Below are 15,987 nucleotides of genomic sequence, written 5' to 3'. Positions count from 1 at the left end.
ACAAGATTTAATTCTACCTTCATAATGAATCTGTTGAACAATTTCTATACCCTCTTCCAACAGAATCTCAACTTCACAGACATGTTGGAAATTTAAAAGAACCTCAACACATATATATGTATACTTTTCACGATGAATGTTAATTGTGGACGGATCAACTGCAATAAACTTCCTATTTAATGCTATAGCTACAACCATGAACATGGACTTGTTCCCGAGAAGAGATGTCATCTTCAGTAATTGAATCCAAATACGAATTTTGAACAAAGATTCCACCTCCTTATTCAATGATGGGATCTATTGATTGACCATTCCCAGCACTCTCCAAGGTCGCTGTTTGAGGGCTACACCCTCATTTGTCTGAGCAAACTAAATCAGGAATCCACCTCTTCCAAGGGCAGTGAAGAGGGAAGGGGACGGCGTTTTCCATTGCTTCTTCAATGCGTCTACAACAAACTTGGGACTTCTATACAAGCTCTTCCCCCATCTTGTACAACTTCCAGCTCTTCCTTGTCCTCCTCAATCTGCTAGTGATGCCCTTTGCCTTGATAATCGAGAGTCTCCCCATCTCTACCCTAACTCGATCTCCATTGGAGTCATGAAGGATCTGGATCTCAGTGCCTTCCCTGCCTCCGTGATGCCCACCTCACACCCATTTGCCTTAGGAATAGGAGGCTTACCGATGGGAGGACTCTACAACCTCTAATTCCTAGACTGAACCATATAGAAAGAGAGAACGATGAAAACAAAATAAGTGACAAGAAGGAGGGGAAAAACCCTATCCACACAAGGATAGATAAAAACTCTCACAAGGATTGTCATTGTTATGTTTGATGTTTCACTACAATGAACTATACTATATATTCACCAAATCCTATGCTATTTGCAATAGCTTCAATGTTGTTGCCAACAATGTGACTCATGCCCAAGAGATAGCCAAGGCTGCCCTTGCCCTTAGTGGCATTGAAAAAAGCCATTAGCAAGGGTAGGAGTTGTTGTCCATAATGCTACTGGCAATAGCCGTTTAGCTTATGGGGACATCCCACCATATTTCTTTGCCTCCATCTATGTAGTGAGTGAGAGTGAGTGTGTGTGTGTGTATATATATATATATATATATATATATATATATATAAGAGTTGCCCGGCCATCTAATTAGAGTAGTTTGATTCAACATAATGGATGGCTAAGAATAAAATAAAGAGAAAAAGGTGTTGGACATTTTCATCATCTAGTATTAGTTTACATCTTTTTCTCTTAGTTTTTATTTCAATCATCTATATGCTTGAGATAGACAGCCTTTGTTAGATGGTTGAGTGACTATACATAGCAAGCTAAGAATAAAATAAAGAGAAAAAGGTGTTGGACATTTTCATGATCTAGTATTAGTTTACATTTTTTTCTCTTAGTTTTTATTTCAATCATCTATATGCTTGAGATAGACAGCCTTGGTTAGATGGTTGAGTGACTCTGAATAGCAAAAGTCATCATTCACACATACATATATATATATGTGTGTGTGTGTGTGTGTGTGTGTGTGTGTGTGTGTGTGTGTGTGTATATGGTGGCTCTAGCATTTTAGAGTCACCCATCCTTCTAATTAGGTCAGTGTAATTAACAATGATGGACAATTAAGAGAAAAACAACAAAAAAAGTTTTTAAAAACACTTTCATCATTTAATATTATTTCAAACTTTTTTCTCCTTATTTTTCTCCCAACCATCCATCTATCTTAGATGAACAATCCTAATTGGATGGCTAGGTGACTCTAGTTACCATTCACTCACTATATATATATATATATATATATATATATATATATATATATATATATATATATATACTCACACAAAATAACCACAATTTATACAAAAATGAACCATTTAAAGCCCACATCACTCCTTGCATCATTCTTTTGAGTTCTTGATATGAAATTCATCTTAGAATTCACTATCCTTTCTTACTACATTCTCTACAAGTTAAAAAACATTCACCCTCAATCTTGTTTCGTAACATTTCTCCTAATATTGTAGACAACATGTGCCACCAACTAGAATGAATGAGATAGTGATATTGATGATTCACACAAAAGAAATGAGTCACTTGCTAACAAATTCATAAGGATACGGAAGAACATTTCAAACCAAAATGTGCAAGGCAGACAACAAGGAACACATGGATTACATTCCAAAGTATATAAAAACAAAAAGGTTATTACAGATCCCTAACTCTTTTGCTATACATTTCATAGGTGCTAATCCCATTGCTTCTTTGCTTTCAACAACATTATATAAGTATTTGGAAGTAAAGTGTTGTGTTATTTTGAAGTATCATAACTCAACCTATGCAACTCAACTTTACCCACTTATTCAATTTAATATGTTGATGGACTTGTTAAATTTTCCTAGTGGTAACCTATTGAAGGAGTTAGCTCAACGTCAGAGTCTATCATGCCTTGGATGCTTGGGCATAGCTATATAAAGAAGGATATTGCCTGCTCTATAGAGTTTTCCACTATAATTAGTGCACAAGGATTAGACTAAAAAATAAAGGTGGAGAATCTATATAGGGCAGGAAGCAAATAGTTCCTGGTACATTAAGATAAGTCATGAGTAACTTCCCAATCTTGTGTCAAATAAAAGCTAAAAGTATGTCCCAATGAAAATTGTAACTCTTAATTCATCATCTTGATTTTTTTTTGTGGAAGAAAGCACAATCTCATAGCAAATATGATTTCATATTCTTTGAAAAGCATATAACATGTCCAACAAGTACATATGTAGCAAACTACAAGATGAAGCCAAAACTTATAAATGAGCATTTAGCTAGAGTTAGCACATATAACAACCTGACCCACTCCTGGGCTCGGGCCCTTGGTTCAATGGATCCCAACCCGCACCCTAGCAGTTTCGGCCCTAACCTGAAAAAGGTTAGGAACCAGGACAATCATCTCATTAATGGTCTCCCTTTATAAGCCTTTGAAGATCCCTCATAATCTTCAATACATGACTAAATTTATGGGGTGTTACAGCACAAACCTCACCCCTTAGAGACAAATGTTAAAGCAATAGAGTGGGTGATGGTATTGTGTTGTGTAGGTTAGTTTGCGGTTGATAAGCCAGTTCTGGAATGAAAGAATGGACTACAACATTCAAGTAAAGTGGTTGGTATCTAATTATAATGCATTAATTTTTACTACTCTTTGCTCTCAATAAGCATTCCATGGTTGTTTTTGTGTAAAATATTTTTCATTTGGAGCAAAAAAAGGTGTGCCATCAAATTGTCTTTATGCTTAGAGTATATTTTTCAAAGGACCTATGACTAGAGTCATTTATAATTTGGCATGGACTTGATATGAACTATCCAAATGAAAAAAGTTAATTGTTGGCGATGTCGATTATAGAATTTTGAATTTGCATAAAGAAACTAAGGCAGTTTAAATGAGAATGGAATATGGTGACAGAGGGGCATCTGAATTGAATTTTGTTATAAGAATTGAACTTGAAGAATCCTTATTCTAAGAGGAGCATTGGAGAATTAAATCGAAAACAAAGTGAGTTGCCAAGGGCAATATAATTACAAAATATTTTCAAGTCTCGGCAAATGGTGCAAGAGCTAAAAATCGAATTTATGAGTTGAAACAATTGCATAGAATATTCATTAACTAGTATGAGATTAAGAGAATTTATGATGATTTTTTTCTTGATCACTTGAGTATCAAAGAAGGGGCAAGTGAAATATGGAATAATTTACCAGCTGGCTCAAAGGTCATGGATAATGAAACAGGTCATAGGTCATGGATAGTGAAACTGTTGAACTATTAAACATTCTTCTTTGGCATAAGTTTGTAAATTAGTTTCAGTTTAGATGGAAAAAGTGCTCCAGAATTCGACAAATTTTCTGCTTTGTTTCTTCCCACAACATTGGCAAATTTTTTAGCTTAGATATCTTTAATGTTATTCAAAGTTTTTGTTTAAATTGTTAGATTTGTGAATAAAATAAATAGCTATTATTGCTCTAATTCTAAGGCCCCGTTTGATGAAAAGGAAGAATTTGGAATGGTAAATTTACCATGGAAAAAAATTCTGAGAAAAAATACAGAAGGAAAATTTTCCTTCTTCCAATCTGAGGCCATGTTTGATGGCAGGGTGATTTTTTGCAGGGTTAAAATCAACTGTGTTTGGTGCACAGGGTAAAATAAAGCAATGACTTTTTAGGTGACCATTGTGTGCCTTTAAATTAAGTTGTTCTCCCTCATTTTAAATTAAATTGTTCTTCCTCCGTGTTCCCACCTCGTGGGTATAAAATGTGGCTTGGCTCTACGATAGCTTCATATGTTGTTCTCCTCCATTTATACGTTTAAACCTCATGTTTATGCACTTGAGCAAGACCAAAAGCAGGAAAGCATAAAGAAGCCTATAACAGTAGTATAGCAAAAATAATGTTATACTTTAAACATGCAAATGTTTGTTCTAAGTGCAAGCATGTGTGCATGTATTCACTTGCACAAACATGCTCTCAAATACTTGAAAGGAAGATCAACCTCAAAACTTCACCAGGGATGAATGGCAAAGTAAAATTTGCAGAATATAATAGCCACCATGAGTTTGCATACCTCACAAAGCTTAAAGACACCAGTCAAAAGAGTAAAACTACAGAGAATTAATCAATCTAGAACTTTTTGACAAATAGAAAAAACAGTCTTACAGTCTGTTGCAACTGGAATCACTCTTCACACAAACCAAGCAAAAAGCATGCTCGCAAGGGCTCTGTAAGGACACAAGATAGTCATGAATAAACACAGCTTTAGCAGATCGCTTAGTCAACAAGCAAAAATATAACTTGTAGAAGTCAAGCAGAACTACAGATCGCTTCAGCAAATCGACTATTCATGAACAAACACAACTTTTTCCTCAATTCACCAAACATTCGTTGGAAAATCTTAACAAAGACTCACCTGGAGAGATCAAAAGGGATTAGGGCGAACACAGCTTCTTCCAACCACACAATGGGGAAGGGAAGCGGGAGAAAGGGATTAGGGCAAACACAAAGCATAAACAGAGGGAGAGAGGGGAGGAGGAAGGCCACTTTACTTGACATTCCCATGGACGCAGCGTGAAGGAGGAAGAGGAAGAAGATAACGTTCTGGCTTCGACAGAGGGAGTAGCGAGAAAAAGAGGGTTTCAATAGAGGGAAATGAGTAGTGAGAAAGAGAGACGAGAGATAACAACCACTGAAAATAACCACACAAAAAAAAGTCGAACCTCTGGAGGTCTGACTTTTTGCCGCGTTAACTTTACCCTTGTCATACCATTTTTCCATGTTAAAAACTTCAGCATTTGATGCATAGCGGAAGAACCGTACAAAAACATGAACTTTACCCCGATGCACATGAATTTTCCTGTGCATCAAACACTACCTAAAGGAAGTAGCTTTTATGAATGTTAAAAATATAGCTTCATTGCTTTGTACAATGTGGTCTATAAGGTTATTTTTGTACTCTTTGTTGAACATAGGAAGAAATAATTGGGGATGAACTTGTAGCCTTCCACTAAGAAGAAATTTATATAATAATGTGACTTTTACCCTTGAATTAGTTTAGGATATGGATAGTTTGAGGTTGAGACATCTGTGTAATATGATGAAGTAAACTAAAGATTTTTTCAAAATGCTCTTCCCATGATGGGTTGCTTTACATACTGGGTTCAACATGTGATCACATGAATTTCTATAATATCTTATGTTTTATAGGTTAATGGAGATTGAAGAATTTTATGAGATTAGAAGAGGCTTGTGCCAAGATGACCCACTACCTTCTAACAATTTTAGAATTTTTATTATTGTGATGGAGATACTTTATAGGTGCTTGAATGAAAACATTATTACCAGAAGCAAAGTTTGTAGATCTTGCACAAAAAGGAGATTTCTTTTTTTTTTTTTGTCTTTTTCCAATAATACTTTGCTATTCTATGAAGCTGATAGGATATCCATGTAGCAAGACAAATTAATTAATTTTTGAAGACATAAAAAAATCATGATTAAAGGTAAATCCGAGTAAATGTAAGGTAGTCTCTTTTAGTGTTGATCATTCAGTTATGCAACAAATTCAAAATATTGTGGATTGGAGAGTATCATTATTACCTATAAAATATCTTGGCCTTATTTTATTTAAAGGTAACCTAAAGTTAGAGTGGTATCAAGAATTGATCACAAAAGTAGACAAAAGGAACTGTCACGCACTGTAAGAATTTCACCAATCACTAGCACTAAAAGAACATTAGAAGAGAGGAGGAGAACAATAGTAAGATATTTATTGAATATTCTAACATGGAGAAAAGCACCACTAAAGGTCATGTCATTGATCATTTATTAGTGAAATGCATATGCAACAACAAAGAACCATCTTAAGTGGCATGAAAAGGTGCCATAAATGCTCTAGAAAAAATATCAAGTAAGGTAGCTGGATAATAATGTGCAACAAGTAACAATGACCTGAAGATTGCCTAAGTGAATGCTATCAACAATTATGCAATGTCACTTAAAATCTCAATAGTGACATGGAGAATTCATCATACAATACAACCTGCATACACTTTCGCATGAGATATTATTTGATCGTGACATTCCTTGCTAACTTGTTAAAGAAAAATAGGTTTGGACATAGAAAAAGTTTTTCCATATTATTGTTGATAGAATGAAGCAAGCCAGTGTTAAAACTGCCTAACTATTCAAAGTCCTTTGTAGTCCACAATGATGCCTCTAATTTTTCAATTGACAGAGTCCTAATATATGATGACATCCAATTGCCCATGTAAGATAGACACTTAACAATATAGACAAACATTACACAATGCATGAAAGATTGCTGATGAACATCATGCACTATCTTCACACATGGAACACTACCATCTAGGTGCATACTTGTGAAAATGGATGATGTGGTCACAAGCTATTTCCAAAAAGTTATACCAATATAAGTTCATTGTCAAGAATTTTTGGCCGAGTTTAACATTGCTCGTGACCAAAAAAAGGAAAAAACCAACACCTTGGCTGATGAATCAAGTCAAAAGGCAGAGCTTGTGACCACTCATGCGGAGGCCTTTGATATGCACTTATACAGTACTTTCTTTCAAAACATTCACAAAGGGAAGCAACATCATTCAATGACATAACAATTGGTATCCATGGCTAAAGCAAGGGTAATTGTAGATTTTTGTTGAGAGAACAACTTCTCCTCACCAAAGGCAGGTGTAAATTCATACTAAGGGTTCCATGATACATCATGAGAAAACAATCCATGAAATAGGTAGATTCTTGCACCCATTTGATGCTTATATTATTCATCCGTAGAATCTTACATCAAAATGTGCTTCATTGGACTAATGAGAAGACGACCTAACACCTTGAGCCTCATTTAGTTCTAAAGCATCTAAATTTCATTGTGAGCTTCCCAAAGTCTTTAGCTTAATCATCATTATTGTTTATAGGTTCTCGGATTGTGTTACTCTTATTCCAACCTCAAAAAAATGCTGCAAAGAAAATTAGGGAGTTGTTTGTGAAGAACATTGTCAAGTGTTGGTTAGTATTGAAAAAAATTACATGTGATTGTGATGTTCCCTTCATATGAAATTTTTGATGTAAAGTATTTCAACCGCTTGGTTTAAACTTATTGGTTTTCATAAGCTTCCACCCATAGATAGATGATCAAAACATATCAATGGGTTGCTTGAGTAATATTCAGAACACTTCATCAATGCAAACTAGAACAATTGGATGATGTTACTTGACATAGCCCAATTCTGCTACATGTAGAAAAGTGAGTCTTTAGGGTATAGTCCATTCAATATAACAACAGAATGTCAACCATTGATCTTGCACTATCTTGCAGCATGGGAGCAAGAAGGCCTACATTCATTTAGCAGTTCATCCAAGACTAGAGGAAAAAGTATTTGAGGCATAGTCCATTCAAGAGGGAATAGTGCAACAAATATTGCTCACTCTTGTTGTATGGGAGATGAGAATGCTAACCTTCCCCTACCAATTCATCTAAGATTGGAAAGAGAAAATAAAACTCAAAGTATTCTTCTATAAGGAAGCAAAGAAGATGAAGAAAATAATAAATGAAAGGGAATGTCTAGCTAGATTCCACATAAAAGATGAAGCCCTCATGAATCTTTATCTAAGCCATCTAGACATCTTTTGCGGGCAACATCATGCGTTAATCTAGAAACATAAAGGGTCATTCATGATGATCAAGAAGGTGGAAAAGTTAGCATATAATCTAAATATGCCACTGTATGTCAAAGTGCATCTTGTGTTCCAGGTTTGGGACTTGAAGCCATTCTATATAGATAAGAAGACCCAAACCGAAGCACTCTACAAAAAGAGCCAAATATGTAAAAAGACCCATCAAGCAAGTTAGCAACAAATAAGCAACTGGAGCAGATTCGTCGACATATGATCAACTACTTAGGCGAGCTGAACTATCTGATATAAAAGGAGGGTGATGTAAAGCCAACATATGAGTATGTTCAAAATTAAAGAACATGACTTAGAGGAAGTCAAGGCATGTCATGTAGAAGCCACTACTAAGGACTACATATGATTTGAAAAGAGAACCTGACCTGTTGTGTCTACTTTCCTTATGTATATATTTTCACTTGTGTATGAGTTGCATTTTTTTGGGACTACCCTCCTACCAGTCAATATCATCTTCTGTACTTAGAAATTTCTTTTCTTTGGGTGCTTGCAAGCAGACTCTTGCATGTACCTTCAAGCACACCAGTAAGCAAAGTGTAGTTTAGGTCTTCTTACTTCATTCTTGATGTCCTTGTGTTCTTATGCTAATGAAACAACATATTGCCAATTTTTCTCCCCTTATCCTTGTCCACATTGTATGCTTCCCTTCTTACATGCATTTGCACCCTAAGCTAGCATATCAAAGGAGGATTCTGTGTCATAGAACAAAGAAAGGATGCCCATAACATATGCTACCCTATGGCTAATTACCTCAAAATAGATGAATCTCATGCTAAGCCTTTCTTGGAGTCATCATTCAAAAGCAGAAAGCTAAAACCTATGAGGATATGCAAAGCAAGAAATATGGAGGACCTATGACTGCATAACTTTAGGCATTGAAAGAAAACTATAAATGGATTATCACAATTTTTTTTTAGTTGCAAACAACCTAACAAGTGCAAGTAGTTTTCATAAAAAAATCCATAAAACAATGAGACGCACCTTTTGATGGAAGGACACACTTATTGAAGGTATAGATTGCAATGAAACTTTTGCCCAGTTGTCAAGATTGATATTGCTTTTTGTATTCAACCTGTTGCTACCATGCATCATGAATTGACACTACAAGCCAGTCTCAATAATTTCTTCTTGCATTGCCAAAATAGCCAAGTTTGCTGCCTAAACAAGTCTCTCTACAAACTGGAAGAATCTTCAAGAAATTGGCTGTTTAAGCTTAGAAACGTCTTCAAACAATTACAGTTAATTTCTTTTCAAGATCGGAAACAAAACAAATATATTTATCCTAATATATGTCAACAATTCATCATAGTAGGGGACAATGTTGAAGCCACAAACTATCCTAAAGGGCTTATCAAACTATCCTAAAGAGTTGATAGACTTGAAATACTTTTTTTTAGAAATTGAAGATGCAACATCAAACGCAAAAATTTTTATGTCCAAAAAAATGTTATGGACACATTAAAAGAAATTAGGTGGGTATACAGGATCCAAACAAATTGGTCTCCCAATGGAATGAATCAATCTTGACCATGAGTAAAAATCTTATTGAAGACCCATCATCTATGGAAAACTTGTTGCACAGAAGTTGTATTTGACTGTTATGAGACCGGGTACATTCATAACATTCATATTTTTCAGTCAATTTATGACCCAACTATCCCAATACTGACTTTATGAAATCATTCTTCCCGTCATCTAGTAGTCCAAGTGATAGAGTACTGCATTTCAGATTGTGTCCAGTGATTAGAGGATGCACTCCAGGGATTTGTTTGATGATTGAAAATAGTGTAATTTATTTAAAAGCATAAAAAGAAACCACTTATCAGTTGAAGCAGAGTATCAAGCCCTTGCAATGGCCAAAATGGTCACTTGTGTGTTCACATGGAAAAAATGTGGTTGACATTGGTGTAAACCACTGCCAACTCTACTGTGCATATTGTAGCAAACCGAGTTCCCCATGAAAGGACTAAGCATAAAGAAATTGATTTTGACATGGTTAGGGACAAAAAAAGAAAAACAATTAGATATCTACCAAAGTTCATTTCCACCACGAATCATATTGCAGATCTTATTCACAAAAACGTTTTCATGTGATGAATTCCTAAATTTGAGCAACACGATTTATTGGATCTCAAAGCTCCATCTGAAAGGGGAGTGTCAAAATCAGATCCAATAATCAAGCGCACATGATTATCATTGTCATCATCAATGATTACAAATGCGAGTTTTGTGTCTTGATTAGATCTTCGGTCTTTTTTTTTCTGTTTTTTTTTTGAAGTCACCATCTTGTGCAATTGAAATTTTTTAGTCTTAGTTTATTTTAACTCATGTACCCAGCCACTGTATTCGTATATTCTTTATGCATTCTGAGATCAACATAATAAAGTCAATTAGCTTTTCACTTTTGAGACCTTATCGACTTCAGAATTTTTGCTCAAATTTGCTTAGTGGCCTCCATAGGTTGAACCCTAAGTGCCCGTATGACAGTGAAGGCTCAATTCTCGACACTCTTACACATTTCTTAATGTTATTGAGCTTATTATACTTTACATCACTGTTAATGTGACCACCAATGGTATAGTTTGATAAGCACTAGTACTCATTACATCGACAGGATAAGACCAAACTGACCATGGAACTTATAAAGTCTGGTATATATTGAGTAGATTTGACACCAAAGCATATTGGCCCGAATGTCAAATGTCAAGCTAGTTGTGAAGGTTGGTGTAGACATTATCCATGCGTTATATATAGTTGAAAAGTACACCTTTTATTGTAACTTACCTGTTTTTATCATGACTATCCTGACCTAACGTCATACAGCCCAGTGGCGTAGCTACGTTGTTGTGGCTGTTGTGGGCACTTGCCCAAAAATTTGTTTTATTTGCACATTGATACTTCTTTTCCTACTACTTTTACATATAAGTGCACCTTAATGTTTGAAACTTAAACTAAGAGTGCCCCTTCGCCAGAAATTTCTAGCTCCGCTACTGTACAGCTAAATAGTGAAAGGGTGTTGGAATAGGTGAAATTGTTCTATGATAGGCAATATAGGGTTGGACAGATTCTGACCATCAGATTATTGAAACTACTCCAACACATGGTTAAGGATATATATTTAATTTTTGACTGCCATCAATTTGAAGGTGCTAAATCCAGCTTATCATGTTAGGCAGCCAAACAGGGTCTTTAAAAAAAAAATGTTAAGAAGTATATTGCCTTATTTTCTTCAAGTTGTAAAAAAAGGATCCTGGAGAAAGATTGAACAGTAATCTTGATCTTTTTCATTGTATCAACGGCAGGTTGTGTGAAACCACCCTTTGAGATGCCACCCTTTGAGAACATTGTTTTGTAAAAGCTAAGTTTTCAGAAAAATGATTGTGTAAATAGTTTTTAATATTGGTTTTGGTGATCGGATGGCATGTCAAAAGCTCATTTTCTACCAAAAAAACTCGGAAAAACCAGGAGGGGGCAGGTTTTTCGGTACCTTTGTCGAAAATGGGTTCTGTTAAAACTGGGTTTTTTTGAATAACCCTTTCCAATTTTACAGAGGGGTAGCCGCTAAAGAAGCTTCAAAGAAGTCTTGAATAAAACACTTTTGGCTTTTCCCGAAATAACAAAGTGACCGTGATATTCAAATATCTTGTATATAATAAGCACTTGGACTGAAACGTACATCACATAAAACAGGCTGCTGTATTAACTTTCTTCTAATTTAGCAGGTTTTTTTATTTGACTGAAAGTCAGCAACAATTTTTTGTAGAACGTGTGCTAATCAGCTAAAAGCCCTATGGGCGATTTAAAGTTGATCAACATGAAGGAACTTGTTCCCTTCCAAAAGCAAACATTCATTCCAACGAACAGTACATGGAGACTCAACAACCACTTCTTGAATAGATGCCATTGATATTTTTCAGGAAAGATAAGGTGAGGAAGAAAAACCATCTTGTCTTGTTTGGTGCTTTCATTCCGTGGGGCGCACCAGCACCTTGTTTACTCATCCTTGTTTTTGACCCTTTCCGGGTGGAAGATGGGACTTGTGCAAGGATGGGGCCCGCATTAGTCTTTGGGTCTAACTAGCAGTCGGCTGGTTTTGATTCCGTTTGAGTGTTGTGGGCCGTGTCTTCTGATCAATTAAATCAATTTTCATAAAAGAATACATGCTTCCCATAAATTACGTTGCCGGATATCAAAGTTTTCTAACTCTATTAATGTCCAACATGATGGATTGGTTGCAAGAAAAACAAAGAAAAAATGTGATAGACATTTTTATCATTTAGTAATAATTTAGATAATTTTCTTTTCATTTTTCTTTCAACAATTCATTTGTTTTAAATGAACAACCCTACTTAAATGGTCCGGAGCCTCTAGATAACTAGAGTTATTATTCACTATATACATATATATATATATATATATATATATATATATATACAAATATATTTGAAATCAATCGACTACTTTATGGTTATCTTTTTATTTTGAGTCGTTAAAACCTATTGCACAAAATACACATTTACAATGGCTAATTGTTTGGCCAAAGTGTTTACTGATTGAACACACATTTTGCAATGGTTTTTAGCGACACAAAATTAAAATAAATTGTCTGACCATAAAGTTGTCCAACTAATTTCAATTTTCTTAGGTCCATTGTCAAATAGGTAATTTTAAATTTTGCGATGTTAAATAGTGCCATACAATGCTGCTTCCGTAATGATAAATCATTTGTCACCGTTTCTAACTATAAAATACATAATTTGTGATAGTTTTAAAGTCATAGAATAAAACCATCCGGCAATTCAAGTTGGCCAATATATTTCAATTTCTCTCTCTCTCTCTCTCTCTCTTATATATATATATATATATATATATATATATATATATATAAACTTTTGTTCTCTAATAATGTCATTGATTGATTATTTTAAGTGAGCGACGTTGGCGACATCAAGCAGTGGGACTTGGACGGTTTGGAATAGACCATCTGTTCTTGCGAGTTGGCTTGTCTCGGATCCCTTCCCATCACCACCTAAACGTTCGGTTCAGCCTTCGGTTTTAAGGAGTCCGACAGGCTGGCGGATGAAATCTGCCGGGCATTATTGAGCACCGCGGGCCCCATCGCGGCCATCATGTTGTGAAAATTGTTAAGGTTTGCTTATGAGATTTCCTGCAGTAAAGCATTAACAGTCACTGGTTTTACACCCTAGCTAAGCAACAAAGTTTCTCTTCCTAAAAGGTGGTTTCCACAAGTAAAATGGAAAGAAAGAAGTCAATAAATTGTCTTAACATGCTTAAGAATAACATATTTCATATGACTATTTTTCTGTAAGAAATTAACGTGGTAAATTTTCCTGGCAAATTTTTCTGGAAAAAAAAACATGATGAAATTTAACTCTCTTTCGATTTGAGGTCATGTTTGATTCACTGGAAGAATTTAACCTGTTAATTTTAACCGTGTTTGATGCATAATGAAAAATTTAACCTGGTAAATTTAACCATGTTTGATGCACATGATAGATAATTTAAGAGACTTTTTTCATAAATGAAATAAATTATATGACAACATTGCGGCCTTCAAGAATATTAGGAAAAATCATAAACATGCGGAATCAATGTAATGGAAATCCAGCCTATAAACAAGTAATCAACCTGACAATGATTAACTGATATTCATCCAACACTGGAACCTATAATTAAAAACATTCACCACAACTTGTTGTCCCATCCAGTACATAAGTTTAACGACTACAACCTGTATGAAAGTTTAACGAGTAAAGATCCAATAAAGTTTAAAGCAGTCACCAAATAACATATGTGTCTCATTCAGTACATAAGTTTAACGAGTACAGATCCAACAAAGAAAACAAGTAGTAACAAAAAAAAACAATCCAGAAAAGTGGAATGTAGATCCGTCCATTTGTCTTCATCACATCTTTCTCTTCCGTTGCGTTGACATCGACAATGTCCAATGGCCTACAAAATTGCACACCGTATTTGTTGTGCAGATATTCATTCATGTGATATTGAGCTGCTTCATAGGTATGAAATGATCTGAACAGGGCGCCCTTGTAGCGATACACTAATGGTTGGCACTGCTCCCAACTGTTGTATATTCCTCGTGACCTGCCTTCGAAGACGACATAGTACTTTTGACGAGGAATCATCTTCGTTGTCCTGTCGAAAACAAAACAAATGTTAAACAACTACATGCAACAATGGTAAAGATAGATAAAATAAACTTACTATTCAATTGATAATCTGCAAACATTTGATTTGTTATAGTTGTTCTCAAGGGATTGTTGCTTCCTCGCTGGTGTGTTTGGCTTGCAATTTCCGGTTCGCTTACGATAGAATTATCAATTGAAGGTGCGTCCTCATCACCAAATTGTTCGGCATTTGAATTGTGGTCAAGTATGAAGTTGTGCAATACACATGTAGCAAGCACAATTTGAGCTTGTTTTTTGAATGGATTCGGCACTTACATTTTCAATATTGGAAAACGTGCTTTCAACATGCCAAAAGTTCTTTCTACTGTATTTCGAAGTGATGAATGCCTATGGTTGAATAATTCTTGTGGAGTTCTAGGTCTGCGTGCCCCCGGGGTGTCAAATTCTGACATATGATAACGATGTCCTCGATAAGGTGTTAGGAAACCAACAACGTTCGGATAACCCCCATCAGCAAGATAGTATTTGCCTACAATTGAACACACATTACGTAAACATTTGCACCTTTTTTGAAAAAGTAATGGGTTGGTTGGTTGAAGTACGTACCTTCGGGGACCACAAATGGGTCCGTTGGATGATCAAGTGCATTGTATAATACCCTTGAGTCTGTCGCACTTCCTTCCCATCCTGCCAAAACGTAGTGGAATCGACTATCGAATCCAACTACAGCCATGACATTTTGCGAAATAAAACCTTTTCTATTGCGAAATCTTGCTTGCTCTGATGCTGCGACCCATGCAGGTACATGAGTGCCATCAATTGCTCCTAAACAATCCTAGATCCATATGTGCAAGTTAGTCATGTTGTATGTTGGATGTGGGATGCATTTTGTTTACTTTACAATTTCGAAAATACCTGGAAATATGGATTGAATCGCTTCGATCTCCGAATTTTAGTTGGGACGTCATCGTTGGGCCGATTGACAAAATCTTTACCCATTATACATATTACTCGTAGTACACAACTGACATACTTACTTATTGTTTGTCTAGAATGCTGAAAAGTATTCTACGTGGCACGATTCCGTTCATTGTGTCCAATTGTCAACAAAAAAATAGCTACTTGTTCTTCGATGCTAATGTCACGAGCATCCTCCAATAATTTTCTACTTCTAAGAGTGTTACATAATGTCTGATATGTGTGTTGATCCATACGGAGTAAGTCGGTACCAAATTTGAATTCTGGACCAAATTTGTGTATCATGCCTTTTTCAATTGTTGTATACGCTTTGGACTTCAATCCTCCACCAGATTTCATACCAGGGATGCGGGATTGCTCCACAAGAAGTTGGACTAAATAGTCCATTTGCTCTGATGTCCACGTAAGATTCTCCCTCGATGGACCGCTGTCTTTCATGGTAATAATAACTTGTACAACTAGGGAAACACATTTTCAGTTGCAACAACATTACAACTAGGGAAAGACATTTTCAGTTTGCAACAACAGTGTATCAAGAGCTTATGATTTTCTGGAAGTGCTACAATACAAGAGAAAAAGTTGT

General features: G+C 35.6%; 1 protein-coding gene across 2 annotated transcripts; it reads right to left on the bottom strand.

Annotated features, from left to right (window-relative positions):
• Nucleotides 1-14,070: 14,070 nt before the first annotated feature.
• Nucleotides 14,071-15,564, bottom strand: LOC116263089 (protein ALP1-like). Of its 2 annotated transcripts, XM_050080238.1 has the most exons (4): nucleotides 15,342-15,564; nucleotides 15,033-15,261; nucleotides 14,503-14,955; nucleotides 14,071-14,433 (listed from the first exon to the last, which is right to left on the bottom strand). In XM_050080238.1, the coding sequence occupies exons 1-3, from the start codon at nucleotides 15,423-15,425 to the stop codon at nucleotides 14,738-14,740; spliced, it is 531 nt and encodes a 176-aa protein (XP_049936195.1). In that variant the 5' UTR covers nucleotides 15,426-15,564; the 3' UTR covers nucleotides 14,071-14,433; nucleotides 14,503-14,737. The 2 variants fall into 2 exon arrangements, with proteins under 2 accessions (XP_049936195.1, XP_031498540.1); XM_031642680.2 differs by lacking the exon at nucleotides 14,503-14,955.
• Between the last annotated feature and the right edge of the window lie 423 nt (nucleotides 15,565-15,987).

The sequence above is a fragment of the Nymphaea colorata genome, chromosome 10, assembly GCF_008831285.2.
Source record: "Nymphaea colorata isolate Beijing-Zhang1983 chromosome 10, ASM883128v2, whole genome shotgun sequence".
Lineage (NCBI taxonomy): Eukaryota > Viridiplantae > Streptophyta > Magnoliopsida > Nymphaeales > Nymphaeaceae > Nymphaea > Nymphaea colorata.
Note: the sequence above shows the minus strand (reverse complement) of the source record. Positions and strands in the feature narration are given on the sequence as shown.